Source organism: Fistularia commersonii, chromosome 10 (assembly GCF_037954325.1).
Source record: "Fistularia commersonii isolate RoL2024-O1a breed Wild chromosome 10, RoL_Fcom_v1.0, whole genome shotgun sequence".
NCBI classification, from domain to species: Eukaryota; Metazoa; Chordata; class Actinopteri; order Syngnathiformes; family Fistulariidae; genus Fistularia; species Fistularia commersonii.
The window spans coordinates 6,147,742-6,161,224 of NC_141293.1; the positions used below are offsets into that span (position 1 = coordinate 6,147,742).

Genomic DNA, 13,483 nt, shown 5'->3' on the forward strand with positions numbered 1-13,483 from the left:
AGAACCTCAACATCTTCATCTCTGCAACCTCAAATTCTGCATGCTGTCTTTTGGTCATTGTAACAGTTTCTAGGCCATACAGCATCGCTGGTCTCACCACTGTCTTGTACACCTTTCCTTTCATTCTGGCCGATAATTTTCTATCACATAGTACCCCTGACCCTTTTCTCCACCCATTCCAAACTGCTTGGACCCGTCTCTTCACCTCTTTTCCACACGCACACACACACAAGGTATATATACTGTGAGAGCAGTGAGGCATAGAGATAGTGGAAGTTTTCATGTCTTTATTGAAAATTATAGATTCTGTCTACAACCCCCCCCCCCCCCCCCAGCCCACATTCAACCCCACACATTTGAACAGAATCACAAAACTGAGGTTCTAATCTGGGATCAGATGCAAGACCAGTACACAGCCCAGCACCTGTACACAGGAAATACTGCAGAACTATTTGAGCAAGTACTTTCATGCAGGTACAAGCGTCTGGGATATTTTTCCTTTCTGGGGGGAAAAAGTGAGAAATGATAATGATATATATAAATACTGATACATATACATGATAATTTCTATACAAATATAAACAGAGTGAACACTTCATACTGCTACAAAGTAGATTAGTTCTTACATGGGGGTAGGGGGGCATGGGGTTCTATGGAGCCCCCCTCATTTATACAGCCCCCCTCCAAGTCAGTGGCACAGTGTAAGTCAGGGGCAGGGGGCAGAACAGGATCAGAATATCAGATGGTCTAGCTGAGTCACTGCTGGCGGCACAGTACTTCAACACACAATTCGATTACTACTATTATCTGAAGACAAGTATACTACGAGGACCTGTCTGACACGTGCTCCTACACAGGGTCACCATAGCGATGACTGCTGAGCAGCCTCCACGGGTCTGGACCCCAGTGATGATGGTCTGAGTGTCAATAAAACACTGATGGTGTGACAGATATGAAACCAATCCTCATTAAATCTCATTGAATTACAGTTTGACGACCCAGGCGGCGCTTCTCCAAGGTAGAGCTGCTCCAAGGTGAACTTCTCCAGGGTGGACCTGTTCCAAGGTGGCGCTTCACAGTGGAGATGCTCCAAGATAGAGCTTCTCCAGGATGGAGCTGCCACAGCCCTCTCCCACTGGGACCTCCACTGTGGGGCTGATCGTTTGGAAGCTCTTCATACCTTGACCCCAAGGGTGGAGATGAGAGAGGAGAGAAGGGCAAGGAGGACAATGAAGATAAAGAGTCCTAGTTGTGCTGTAAGGTGGTGTGAAGCTGCTGGCATGTGCTCCTGTGATGGGCAGAGCCTCTGCTAGCTTGGGAGGGTGAGGGGGCAGAGCTAGAAGAGGGGAGGAGACCATGCAGGATCAGAGATGGCATCGAGGACTGATGCGGAACAGAGGAGAGAGAGGAGGAGGTGAAGATGTCTGCAGAATCTGAGCAGTGACAAATAGGTTCTTGTGGACACACACCAGGGGAGGTCAACAATGTGTGTGAATGAATGGTGAATGATACTTTTATTGATCCCTAAATGCGCGTGTTACAGCAGCAGGTGAGCTGCTGCAACAGGCTGCGTCTTCCACCGCCATGTGTTTTTCTGGAGAACGTGAGATGTTCAATTCACTGTGGAACCAGGTTCAGACCTTTGTTATTTGTTTTTGTACATTCAGATGCTAATTCTAAGATGTCAATACTCAGCCCTGTTTGGATTCCATCAGGGGGATCTTTCTGTGAGGTGTTTGCACATTTTCTCAGTATCTGCATGGGTTTTTCACCAGGTTCTCCAGTTTACTCCCACAGTCCAAAGACATGCAGCACATTAACTGGAAAAAAATGGGAAAACTGTCCCGAATGAGTGAGTGAATGGTTATCTGTCTATATACAGGGCCCTGTCACTGACTGGCGGCCAGTCCAGGGTGTACCCCACCTCTTGCCCAATGATGGACGGGATAGGCTCCAGCATCCCCCACAACCCTGAGTGCAGGACAAGCAGCAGAAGATAGTTGGATACTCGGCTGGGTGAGAAACGTGATGATTGAGAGCTAGGAGGTGTATGCGGGTGCTCATTACTGAGCAGTCAGAGGTAAAGGCACCTCCTCAGAGCAGGTTCGTAGGCCCAATCACTTCAATGAGAGCCCATGTTCCATCAGATTGAACATCTACTGCTCACTTCTGGACGGAAACAAGCATGCATGGTGAAAATACACCTTTGAAGGGGATCCTCGCCGTGGGCTCCTGAACAATCAGCAAGAAACAATCAAGGGATGTATCTTCAGAGAGGGGTTGGGCAAAGAGGAGGTTGAGGGGAGTATTCATAGCTTAGAAAAAACATTAGAGGTCAAAGGTTCTAAAACTCAGCGATTATCAGACAGAACATCAGAACATCCGCAGTTCGTCTACACTCACCAACTTGTTTGTTGAAGGAAACTCCAACAGCTACAGTTTGAATGGAGATGTTGTGCTAAGGTTCTTCCTCTCCAGGACAACAGGGCTTAGACAGGCATTAGCTTAGGATGCTGCTAGCTCAGACATGCTAATGGGGGGGGGTTACCTGGCTGGGCTGAGGTGCCAGCTGCTGGCCAGGGGGGGTTGGCTCTGAAGGTCCAGCAGGGGAAGCAGAGTGTTGAGACCTGGTTTGAGATCGAAGTGTAGAGGAGGTGGAGCTGCAGCTCGAGGTCTGGAGATGATGGAGGGAGACGAAACAGCAGAGAGGTGGACAGAGTTTGAAAAGGAGCTTTGACAACATCTATATAAATGTCTGATGGAGACGGTCTGAGATACCAGAGCACAAAGAGAAAATGAATCAACTGCAGGGGGCACTTGGTGGAAAACCTCCTGAGGAGCAGAGATGGGAGGGAAAAGGAGCAAGAAACACATTTAAAAATAAACTGCTAGAATCCATTCCTCCACAACCAACCTTTGAACAGAGCCCACAGGACATTGGGTTGTCCAAATATCTAGAAAGGAGAATGGCGAGATCAGGTGGATCTGATTTTTGATCCTTGGAGATCAAACACCAACTTTTTGGACAGAGACCAGATTAAGCTCACCGAGCTCTCGACCATCTGCTGCTTCTTCTGGACCTGACGATGACGGACGCTTCGTTACCCAGAACCATCTCGTCAGACCAATGCTGGTACAAACTACAAACCTAACAACTGAGTTAGTGATCATGATGGATGATCTGCAAAACCCCTGAACAGGAAGTAGCAGGAGGTTAATATGATGGGACTCTTGGGCTAAAGGACAAGATGCCAAGTCTACTCAGGCTACTGAAGGCAGCTGAAGGTTCAGGGAGGTTTCAGGTGAGGTGCAGGGAGGGGAACTCCTCACTGCAAGAGAGTAAAAGCGGAGAACCCAGCACCACTGAAAGAACCGGCCATGCAGGAACATCAAACCTGTTTCTTTGGTGATTTCAGAGTCACTGATGGGGACTGGGCTTTGGCCCTTTTGCTCTGCGGGGGCTTGGGGCCCTTCAGGCCCTGGGAGGCCGGCCTCTTCGGGGGGCTCCGGTCCTGGTCTCCAGAGGGAGACCTATGAAGATGCCAAGTGACTGAGGAGGGGGAGGATGGGGAGGGAACACTCTCCACCTGTCTGAAGGATTCTTCCTGAAGGTCTTTGCAGTCCTGAGTGCTCCTGCAGGGATCCTCCAAAGACTTGGTGGGAGAACACATTACTTCTGTTTTGTCCAGCCCTAATAGCTTTTTTGTCCTGATCTCGAAGGTCTTGGGTTCCTTGGTCTTCTTCGACAGCTCTACCTTGGACCTGCTGTCCAATGCTTCCTCTTCTTCATAAACCATGAAGTTGAGAGTCTTCTTTGCTGTCCTGCTGGTTCCAGACCGGATGGCCTCTGTCAGTGCCACCAGCTTGTTTCTAGGGAATTTGAACTTGAATTTCCGTTTAGCCTCCATCTTTCTGGAAGGGTCTGGACCAACCGGGGCTTTGAGTTGAGGAACAGAGCCGTTATCTGATGGAGCTTCCTGAGGCTGCTGATGAAGAACATTTCCCCTCATTTCTCTGTGGTTCCTCCCACTTGTCTCTTCTTCCTCTTTCTCTCTAAGCTCGGCCCCTTCTTCTTCCAAAACGCTCTCTGGAGGGAGAAGAACCTCCATGTCCTCCTCACACTCAAAGATGGTGGAAAGGCGCTTGTAGTTGGATTGAGCGTCCTCGGGCTCATTCAAAACGATGAAGATTGGTGTTTGGTCTTGGTCATTGCTGGCACTCTGGAAACCTGAGTTTTCCTGGGTGAGATGCCTGGGTTGACAGGTTCCGTCCTCTTTTCTGGTCTGTGTGTCCTTGCTCTTCAAGATCTGAAAGGCCACCTTGGCAGCCAGAGGAGGAGGAAGAGGAAGAGGTGGAGATCCCTTACTGTCCTCGATCTCTGGGCTCAAGCTACAGTCTTCAATGAATGTTGCTTTGACCTTGGAGATCTGCTCCTGGATCTTCTTCTTACCACTCTGGAAGGTGAATGGGATGGTGGGGGTGTCTGATGTTCTTGAATCCATATCTGTGCTCTGGGTTCCAGCAGGCACCTCGTTGATGGGCTTGTCATTTGTTCCTTCAGGTTCTGCTGCCTGAAGGTCTTCTGTCTGAAGAGTAACAATAGTTGTAAATGTGGTCTCGGCAAGGGTCAGAGAATCTGCTTGTTCTCTGCTTCTCTTGTCAGAATGGGCAGTGCAAACAGTCAGGGTTTCTTCTAAGAGGGGTCTCAGAGGTTCTTCAGTGATCTTCAGTTGCTTCAGCATCATTGTCTCTTCCTGAGGTGGAACCGTACTGTCATGAGGGTGGAAACGTTGAGATTTCTTCTCAGGTGGTGGAGAGTTCAACTCTTGTTTCTGAACTCCCTTTTCCTGCTCGTCAGAAACCACCCAGGCATTCTCAGATTTACCGCCCCCTTCAGATCCAACAGCCATCAAAGGTGCATCAGTAGCTTGTGATTGTGGCGCCCACCTGAGGCCAGATGTGATCCTAAATGGTGGAGATGTCTCTCCACCCGACTGATCACTTTTTCCTGGAAAAAATTCCTGGTCTGAAGGCAGTGTAGTCACCTAGAGGTAGAGAAGGTGAGACCAAGAACTCAACCACTTGAAAGACATCATTGATCATGTTCACAACACAGAGGTCACCAGAGGAGGCCAGTAGAACTGTAGTTAGGGTTTGTTCACCAACACCTTCAAAACGCAACTGTGGACCAAAATACTGCAAAAACTAACAGGTTAGAGCTCCTTCTTCAACGCTCGATCTGGAAGGTGAATTTACCTTTTGACTTCACATGTCACCATGGCAGCACACCAAGTTGCATCCAAACAACAACAGGACAGTAAGATGTTTTTCTTCCCTCAGGTTCTAAGGGACCTCAGCAGACCTGTTGTCTCCGTCAGTGCCATCTTGCCGAGATGGGTCTACTTCCTGATACTTAGACCTTTGCTCCATCCTATCTGGGTTCAGCACTGCCTTGATTCTGAATGGTCTATATCAGGAGTGCTCAATATGTCAATCACAATCTACCAGTCAATCGCAAAGGTAAGACTGGTAGATCGCGTGACATTAAAAAAATAGATGACAGCCTATCATCCATCTCGTCACTTGATTGACAGGGCAGCAAGTCAGATGACATCTGATTTTTTCTGACACTAAGGTCAGAGGTCACATGCACAAACAACTGCGTGAAAGTGCAGCAAAACTAACAAGCTAGTCAGCAAGTTACCTCCAATTTTAAACCCCTGTTTTTTTCTCTTAAATTAAAGAAAGGGTATAAAATGAGTGGGGGATCTGGACCAAGTAAGAAGACAAAAACTTTTCACTTTCTGCCAGCCTCATCTGGCAGTCTAACATCGCAATACCAAAGAAGAGTAATGTGGAGCACCATTTTCAGACTGTTCATGGAAAATACAACACGGAACTCCCGCCAAAAAGCAAGCTGAGAAAGAGAAAGGTGAAGGAACTAAAATCCTAGTTGTCCGGACAGCAGTCACTTTTCACGCAACATACTTCAAAAGTGAAAGCTGCGAAGCATCATTCCGGGTGAGTCACATCATTGTCAATAAGGCTGGCTGTAAGTGCCTACTGTCCGGACTATGCATCCCTGGCTGATTCAGTTCTGTGCAAGTCATCAGAGTGAACTTGGGTAATGACAAAAAATCTACATTATTATTTTGTGTTGTGCAATATTGGCTCATGCAGTTATGTGGTAAATCAACATACATTGTTTTGTAAAAAGAATGTTTTGCATTTTTGTTGTAGGTAGATCATTTTGACTTGATCATTTTATAAGCTTGCATGTTGAAAAAGTGTGAACACCACTGGTCTACATGTAACGCTGTTCAGCTGTGTGGTGACCTGTTAATCACATGAATAAGGTTCTGAAAACAGAACTGATGGCAGAATCATGTTCTGCAGCACACAGAACTCAGAAGATGAGATGAGATGAGATGAGATGAGATGAGATGAGATGAGATGAGATGAGATGAGATGAGATGAGATGAGATGAGAGGCAGGTTCCTGCCAGGGTTGATGTATGACTGGGACCTTCGGTCCTCAGCTGAGGACGTTTGACCTGAGACAACCCTCCTTACCTGGACACCTCAGAGCTGCTGCAGGTCCGAGATAATTCCCGGCACCAGCAGACAAGAAAGAGGTGGGCTATCTCCAACAGAGGAAGAAACGTGTGAGCAGACAGGATTCCAGAAGACAAGAAGCCAAAGAGAAGCACACTCCCTGGGCTTGGACAGCTGAGAAGAAACTCAGGTCCATTCTAGCTTCATCCTGGAATCTGGACCAAAAGTCCCCTTCTGACATGGATATTTCTGACTGTCCCACAGTTTGTGTTGCCATGGTCACCAAAAATGGCATCATCAAAGGATCATGTGAATTCTTGACCTTCAACCTGGAAGGTCTTATCTTAGTCTGCTGCTTTTAGGCCCTCTGATCCAGGTCTGAGCTGATCCATGCGGCCCTCCATCAGGTTCAGGTTCCCTGATATCAGAGTAGGCTCTCCAACAAACCCAGCAGTGTAGAATTGATGGAGGCTCGTTGATTCAAATAACAACAGGAACCATGACTGAGAGGACCAGGTTCATAGGTCCACCATGGACTGGATTTCAGAAGCTACAGTAAACAGGCAGGAGACTGTGTTGTTCTACAGTCGCTAGGTTAACGATATACTAATGTAGAAAGGGGCCAACATTCAAAATCTGTGCGAATTAAAAGCTAGAACTGCTCCAACAAACCCACCAGATGATGCTTCACCACCAGGGTTCCTGAACAAGGCCTCTGGAACCAGGGTACTGTGGCAACGCTAATCAAGCTGTCATCCACATGCTAACATTTACAGCATACAGCTCCTGTTAGCGTCACACTGTGCTCTGTGAGATTGTAGGCAATGACTAGAGTCAGAAGAATATGGAGGAGGATAGTTGTTCTGCTCAGAATCCAGGATTTGGTTGTCAGATGGAATTGTCTTCATGCTTGAAGTAATTTTCAGTCAACATCACGATGAAGACGTCCTCCATCAGGTGACATCTGCTATTCTGTTAGCATCATCATTAGCATTAGCATCATGACTCCTGGCTCCTGCACATGCTCAGAGCTCAGCTCTCCAGTTTGCCTTCAACACTCAGCATGAGTCTCGAACACCTCAGCTGGAGAGTCTGAGGAAGATGAGAGGACAAAAGAGGAGCAGCAGGGGGTGGATGAAGGTATGACAATCCAGGTCCACACTGGATGACACTCAGTTAGCTAACTAGCACTCTTGGAAGCTGCACTGCATGGGCAACAAGGCAGCAGGTGTTTTGGGTTAGTCCAGGAATTAGACAGGTCACCTGCAAACACAAACCATCATGAGATTTGGCATTGAAAAGTGGCTGAAGCTTCAACCCAGACCATCCATGCAGATTTTTGAGGAACCTTCAAGGTTCTTCTTGCCTCACAGGATACGTGGCTGCTATCCTGAAGGTCACTTGATGAAGATAAGGTGGGACCTGAACTGACCAATCACACAGTGTGTGTATGTGCGTGTGTGTGTGTGTGTGTGTGAGAGAGAGAGTGTGTGTGTGATCCATCACTGTCTAAGGTCCTATGGGTTCCATGGGTTCCTCACTAATGAAGAGCTTCTCCAAATGTATTAGGTCTATTTGTCCTCATTACTTTTGAGTCAAGATTTAGACCCTGAATTTCAGAGCATCTTCTGCATCCTAACGCCTTCACTAAGCATTTCTGAAACATCTGGGCAAGAGGGAGGCAGAGGATGGGCAGTGGAGGTCAAAGGTCATGGAAGCGGCGGTTCATGCCAGGGGACTTAGGATGTAATAACGTGGTAATAATGAGGTAATAGCATGGAACAACACAGTAAGGGGTCTGTGACACAACAGTCCTAGAGGTAATTCGAGGTTGTTGGACTATTCCGTTATAATACATTGTGTTTGCATACATTCATTGTATTTACTTATTTTGACTGTAGTCCTTGTGTGACGTGAGGATGCTCACGTCAAGAGAGGGACTTGCAAAATCTCCTACGTCAAATTATAGAGTCTCCAACCTCACACCATTATTCCACTATCAATTGCAAAGACTGTAAAATGTGACTGCGAGACCCCATCATGTAAGGAGAAGGAATGCGCTACCCTGCTGTTCCAATGACACCCCCCGGGATAATCGACTAGAGCCAGGGGGTCAGAGGAAGTTATCAGGACTTCTTCCAAACCACGACTTCGATCAAAGCACGATTTTACACAACCCAGGTGCTCATATTCCAAGAGAGCGTAAACCAGGGGTCAGGGATCCAGGGATCAGCGGCTTTGATCGAGGCGCAGTTTACGAGGCCCGCACCCCAGATGGCCGCACTCCTAGAAAGCGTAAAACCAGGGGTCAGGAGAAGTTTGTCAGGACTTCCTCCGACCAACAGCTTTGATCGAAGTTCAGTTTTACGAGGCCCCGCACCCCAGATGCCCGCACTCCTGGAGAGCGTAAAACCGGGGGGGGTCGGGAAAGTCATTGTCAGGACTTCCTCCGACCTTTTTGGCCAAAAGGTATCAAATGAGCCTGATCCTTTGGATCGGGGCCAGAACTTCTTCATCTACACATTCGACTGGACGCATCTCAGCGGGTGTCTAGAGGAGCCAAACGATCCTCGCGGGGTGACATTCATTCTGGCCCGGGATATCTCGTAAGTGTATTTTCCTGACTTTGAATAAACCATTCTTGCTTGATTAGTTCCTGGCCGTTGTGACGTTTTTCCCTGAATGATAATCTGAACACACCGGGACAACAAAGTCCGGTCCCGTGGCTGGAGCCACAAAAACGGACAGGTCAGGATGGCCTTACCTGGTTACATGACCTCTACCTGGAGACAACAGGAACCAAGGTCAAAGGTACCTGCAGTTCCTTCATGAATGTGTCCTCTTCCTCTTTCTCCCGTCTTGCCGAGGGCATGGCAGGGGTCAATCCAGCAGGGGGCGCTATGCGGCATACCTGGGGTTTGGGTTTGACCTCCAGGGGCTGCTGTGGGTTGTTAGGCTGGGGCGTCACAGGGAGCTCCTTCTCAACACAGTCCTGCAGCAGACAGTAGAACAACACACTCAGTCAGCACGCACACATGCACACACACACACACACACACACACACACACACACACACACACATACACATGCGAAGGCACAGTGACATGTACCCACACACACACACACAAACACACCTGCGCTGCCACTGCCTCCCCCCGGGCGGTGTAGACAACCTCCATGGTCCTAGTCATGGCCCCACCTGGGCAGGAGGAGAGCCTGGGGAGGGCAGGAACAGGACACTCGTCAGAACTGTAATATGGAGTGTGTGTGTGTGTGTGTGTGTGTGTGTGTGTGTGTGTGTGTGTGTGTGTGTGTGTGTGTGTGTGTGTGTGTCTTTGTGTGTGCATGTTCACCTCTTGGGAGGGCTAGGGGGGGGCATCTCAACCCTGTCAGGGCTCTGCTTCAGTTCCCATGCCAGACTGGAGCGGCGGGGCTTCTCCACCGGAGGCCGGCTCCGCGACAATGAGGGGGAAGCAGAGGGGGCAGCAGAGGGGGTAGCAGAGGGGGGAGGCTCTACAGAGACTGCTGCAGCTGAAAAACACCAGAGGGTAATTCCTCCAAATTTATTACCACTGATCGAAGTGAATGATTAATGTAATTAATTATTTGAGTACATTGTTAATGAACAGTTCATTAATCACATTTAGAAAAAAAGAGTCAATCATCAGGCCTCTGAAGCTGCTTTTAGCATTTAGGAAAGATCTCTCGAAGGCAGTTAAGAAGGCATTAACTTCTTAGCTGATAACAATATCTATATGTAATATCTATATGTAGAGGAATGAAAGTTAGTCGTAGCAAGACGGAATAAGAGGAATGAAAGTTAGTCGTAGCTTGACAGAATAAGAGGAATGAAAATTAGTCGTAGCAAGACAGAATATATGTGTGTGAATGAGAAGAACTCGGATGGAACAGTGAGGCTACAGGGAGTGGAGATCAAGAAGCTGGAGGATTTCAGGTACTTGGGGTCAACAGTCCAGAGCAACGGAGAGTGTGGAAAAGAGGTGAAGAGACGGGTCCAAGCAGGTTGGAATGGGTGGAGAAAAGTGTCAGGGGTACTATGTGATTGAAGACTTTCAGCCAGAATAAAAGGAAAGGTGTACAAGACAGTGGTGACATCAGCGATGATGTATGGACTAGAAACTGTTACAATGACCAAAAGACAGCAGGCAGAACTTGAGGTTGCAGAGATGAAGATGTTGAGGTTCTCTTTGGGAGTGATGAGGATGGATAGGATCAGGAATGAGTCTATCAGAGAAACAGCACATGTTAGATGTTTTGTGGAGAAGGTCAGAGAAGCCAGACTGAGATGGTTCGGTCATGTACAGAGAACGGATAGAGAATAAATTGGTAGACGGATGCTGGAATTGGAGCTGCCAGGCAAGAGGTCTCGAGGAAGACCAAAGAGAAGATTTATGGATGTAGTGAGAGAGGATATGAAGGTTGGTGTGAGAGAGGAGGATACAGAGAATAGGGTTAGATGGAGAAAGTTGATTCGCTGTGGCGACCCCTGAAGGGAAAAGCTGAAAGAAGAAGTGTAATATCTATATGTTAGAGGAATATATACTTCATATGTTAGAAATATATGTTGTATTTGTTATATGCATATCTATGACATATTCATGTTGTATGTAACATGTATAAATTTATCTATATGGAAATTTTATTTGTACAATGTTTGTGTGGAATATGTTAATGTTCAGTCTGTGTATGGTATTGTCACGACTCATCGGGCCCGGGCAAGCTGCACAGCAATCACGGCAATCATCCTCCTCACCTGGTGACCACGCCTCACCAGGGAACAATCCCACTAATCATTCCTGAGAGTATTTAAGGCTGACCCATGGGTTCAGTCAGCGTCCGGTCGGTCCTCCATGGGGATACCGGTACACACAATATGTATTTTTTCACAAATATGTTAAATGCAGCCTCAGGGTGGCACTGGCCGATGTCTCCCCGAGCCAGCCTCGGGGGGCATGGGCCAGTGTCTCCCTGAGCCGGTCCCAAGTCCAGATAAATAGAGAGGGTTGTGTCAGGAAGGGCATCCGGCCGGAGGGCAATGGTACCAATGACCTACAGGGAACCAATGGAAACTGGGCCACTGTTGGTCAAAGAAGGAGAGGACAAAGGCGTATTCGGAAGCAGAGAGAGAAGAGGAAAGGCAGGAGTTTGGGACGGAGAGTGGGGACTTTGAATATTGAGAATATTTGGAGCAGGCTTTAAGTTGTACTGTCATGGTACTGACGAAAAGAAAATAGAGTAGGAGTTATCTTGGAGGAGGAGTTTGTTAGGAATGTCCTTGAGGTGAAAAGAATGTCAGATAGACTTATGAGTCTGAAACTGGAAATTGAAGGTGTGATGCTCAAACTTGTTAGTGGCTATGCCCCGCAGGTGGGATGTGTATTTGAGGAGGAGTTCTGGAACGAGTTTGATGAAGTGCATGCAAAATACCTCCAGAGATGAGAGAGTAGTAATTGGTGCAGACTTCAATGGACATGTTGGTGAAGGCAATAGAGGGGATGAAGAAGTGATGAGCAGTTTGGAATACAGGATAGGAATGCAGAGGGACAGATGGTGGTAGATTTTGCAGAAAGGATGGAAATGGCTGTTGTGAACACTTTTTTCCAGAAAAAACGGGTACATAAGGTAACTTATAAGAGCGGAGGTAGGAGCACGCAAGTAGACTACATCTTGTATATACACGAGGTAATCTGAAAGAAATAGTAAGAGCAAAGTAGTTGTAGTAGAGTATAGCCAGACAGCATAGCATGCTGGTTTGTAGAATGACTCTGGTGACAAGGAAGATCAAGGGGACAATGTCAGATCAGAGGACAAAGTGGTGGAAGCTGAAAAGGGAGGAGTGTTGTATGTTTTTCAGGGAGGAGTTGACAAAGGCTCTGGGTGGTCAGGGAGAGCTTCCAGATGTTTGGACAACAACGGCTAGTGTTATCAGGGAGACAGGTAGGAGAGTGCTTGGTGTGTCATTGGGAAGGAAAGTAGATTAGGAGACTTGGTGGTGGAATGAGGAAGTGCAGGGGTATTTACAGACAAAGCCGTTAGCAAAGATGAGAGGACTGAAGAGAACAGACAGGAGTACATTGAGATACAGTGTAAGGTAAAGATAGAGGTAGCAAAGGCAAAACAAAGGGCGTACGATAACCTGTATGCTTGGTTGAACAGTAATGAGGGAGAGAATGATCTATACAGGTTGGTGAAACAGAAATAAAGATGGAAAGGATGTACAGGTCCAGGTGATTAAGGATAGAGAGGGACATGTATTGACAGATGCTAGAAGAGTGATGGGATGATAGAAAGCGTACCTTGAAGAGCTGATGAATGTGGAAAATGAAAGAGGCATGGGTAGATGAGGTGACTATTGTAGACCACAAAGTAGCAGAGATTAGTAAAAATTAAGTGAGAAAGGCATTGAAGAGGATGAAGAATGGAAAGGCAGTTGGTCTTGATGATATACCTGTGGAAGTGTCTATCAGAGGCAGCGGTGGAGTTTCTGACTCGATTATTCAACAGGATCTTAGAGTGAGAAGATGCCTGAAGAATGGAATCAAAGTGTGATGGTCGCAGAGATGAAGATGTTTAGGTTCTCTTTTGGAGTGACCAGGATGGATAGGATCAGGAATGAGTCTATCAGAGGAACAGCACATGTTAGATGTTTTGGAGAGAAGCCAGACTGAGATGGTTCAGTCATGTACAGAGGAGGGCTAGTGAATATTTTGGTAGACAGATGCTGGAATAAGAGCTGCCAGGCAGGAGGTCTCCAGGAACACCAAAGAGAAGATTTATGGACATAGTGAGAGGATATGAAGGTAGTTGGTGTGAGAGAGGAGGATACAGTGATTAGGGTTAGATTGAGAAAGTTGATTTGCTGTGACGACCCCTGATGGGAACAGCCGAAAGGAGAAGATGTACTATG

At 47.3% G+C, this 13,483-nt stretch overlaps 1 protein-coding gene across 5 annotated transcripts in view; it reads right to left on the minus strand.

The window, feature by feature from the left end:
* Positions 1 to 271: 271 nt before the first annotated feature.
* The window catches only part of LOC147230168 (sickle tail protein homolog), a 35,511-nt gene continuing 22,299 nt past the window's right edge, over positions 272 to 13,483 (minus strand). Inside the window, exons 19-24 of one of the 5 annotated variants that reach the window (XM_086153409.1) lie at positions 9,909 to 10,086; positions 9,690 to 9,771; positions 9,370 to 9,546; positions 4,948 to 5,045; positions 2,549 to 2,674; positions 272 to 1,180 (exon numbers count right to left, since the gene is read on the minus strand). In XM_086153409.1, the coding sequence (XP_086009535.1) occupies positions 976 to 1,180; positions 2,549 to 2,674; positions 4,948 to 5,045; positions 9,370 to 9,546; positions 9,690 to 9,771; positions 9,909 to 10,086 (866 nt within the window). In that variant the 3' untranslated portion in view covers positions 272 to 975. Of the gene's footprint in view, positions 1,181 to 2,548; positions 2,833 to 3,395; positions 5,046 to 9,369; positions 9,547 to 9,689; positions 9,772 to 9,908; positions 10,087 to 13,483 lie in introns of those variants that run through there. The other 4 variants (XM_086153408.1, XM_086153407.1, XM_086153410.1 and 1 more) reach the window with 4 other exon arrangements.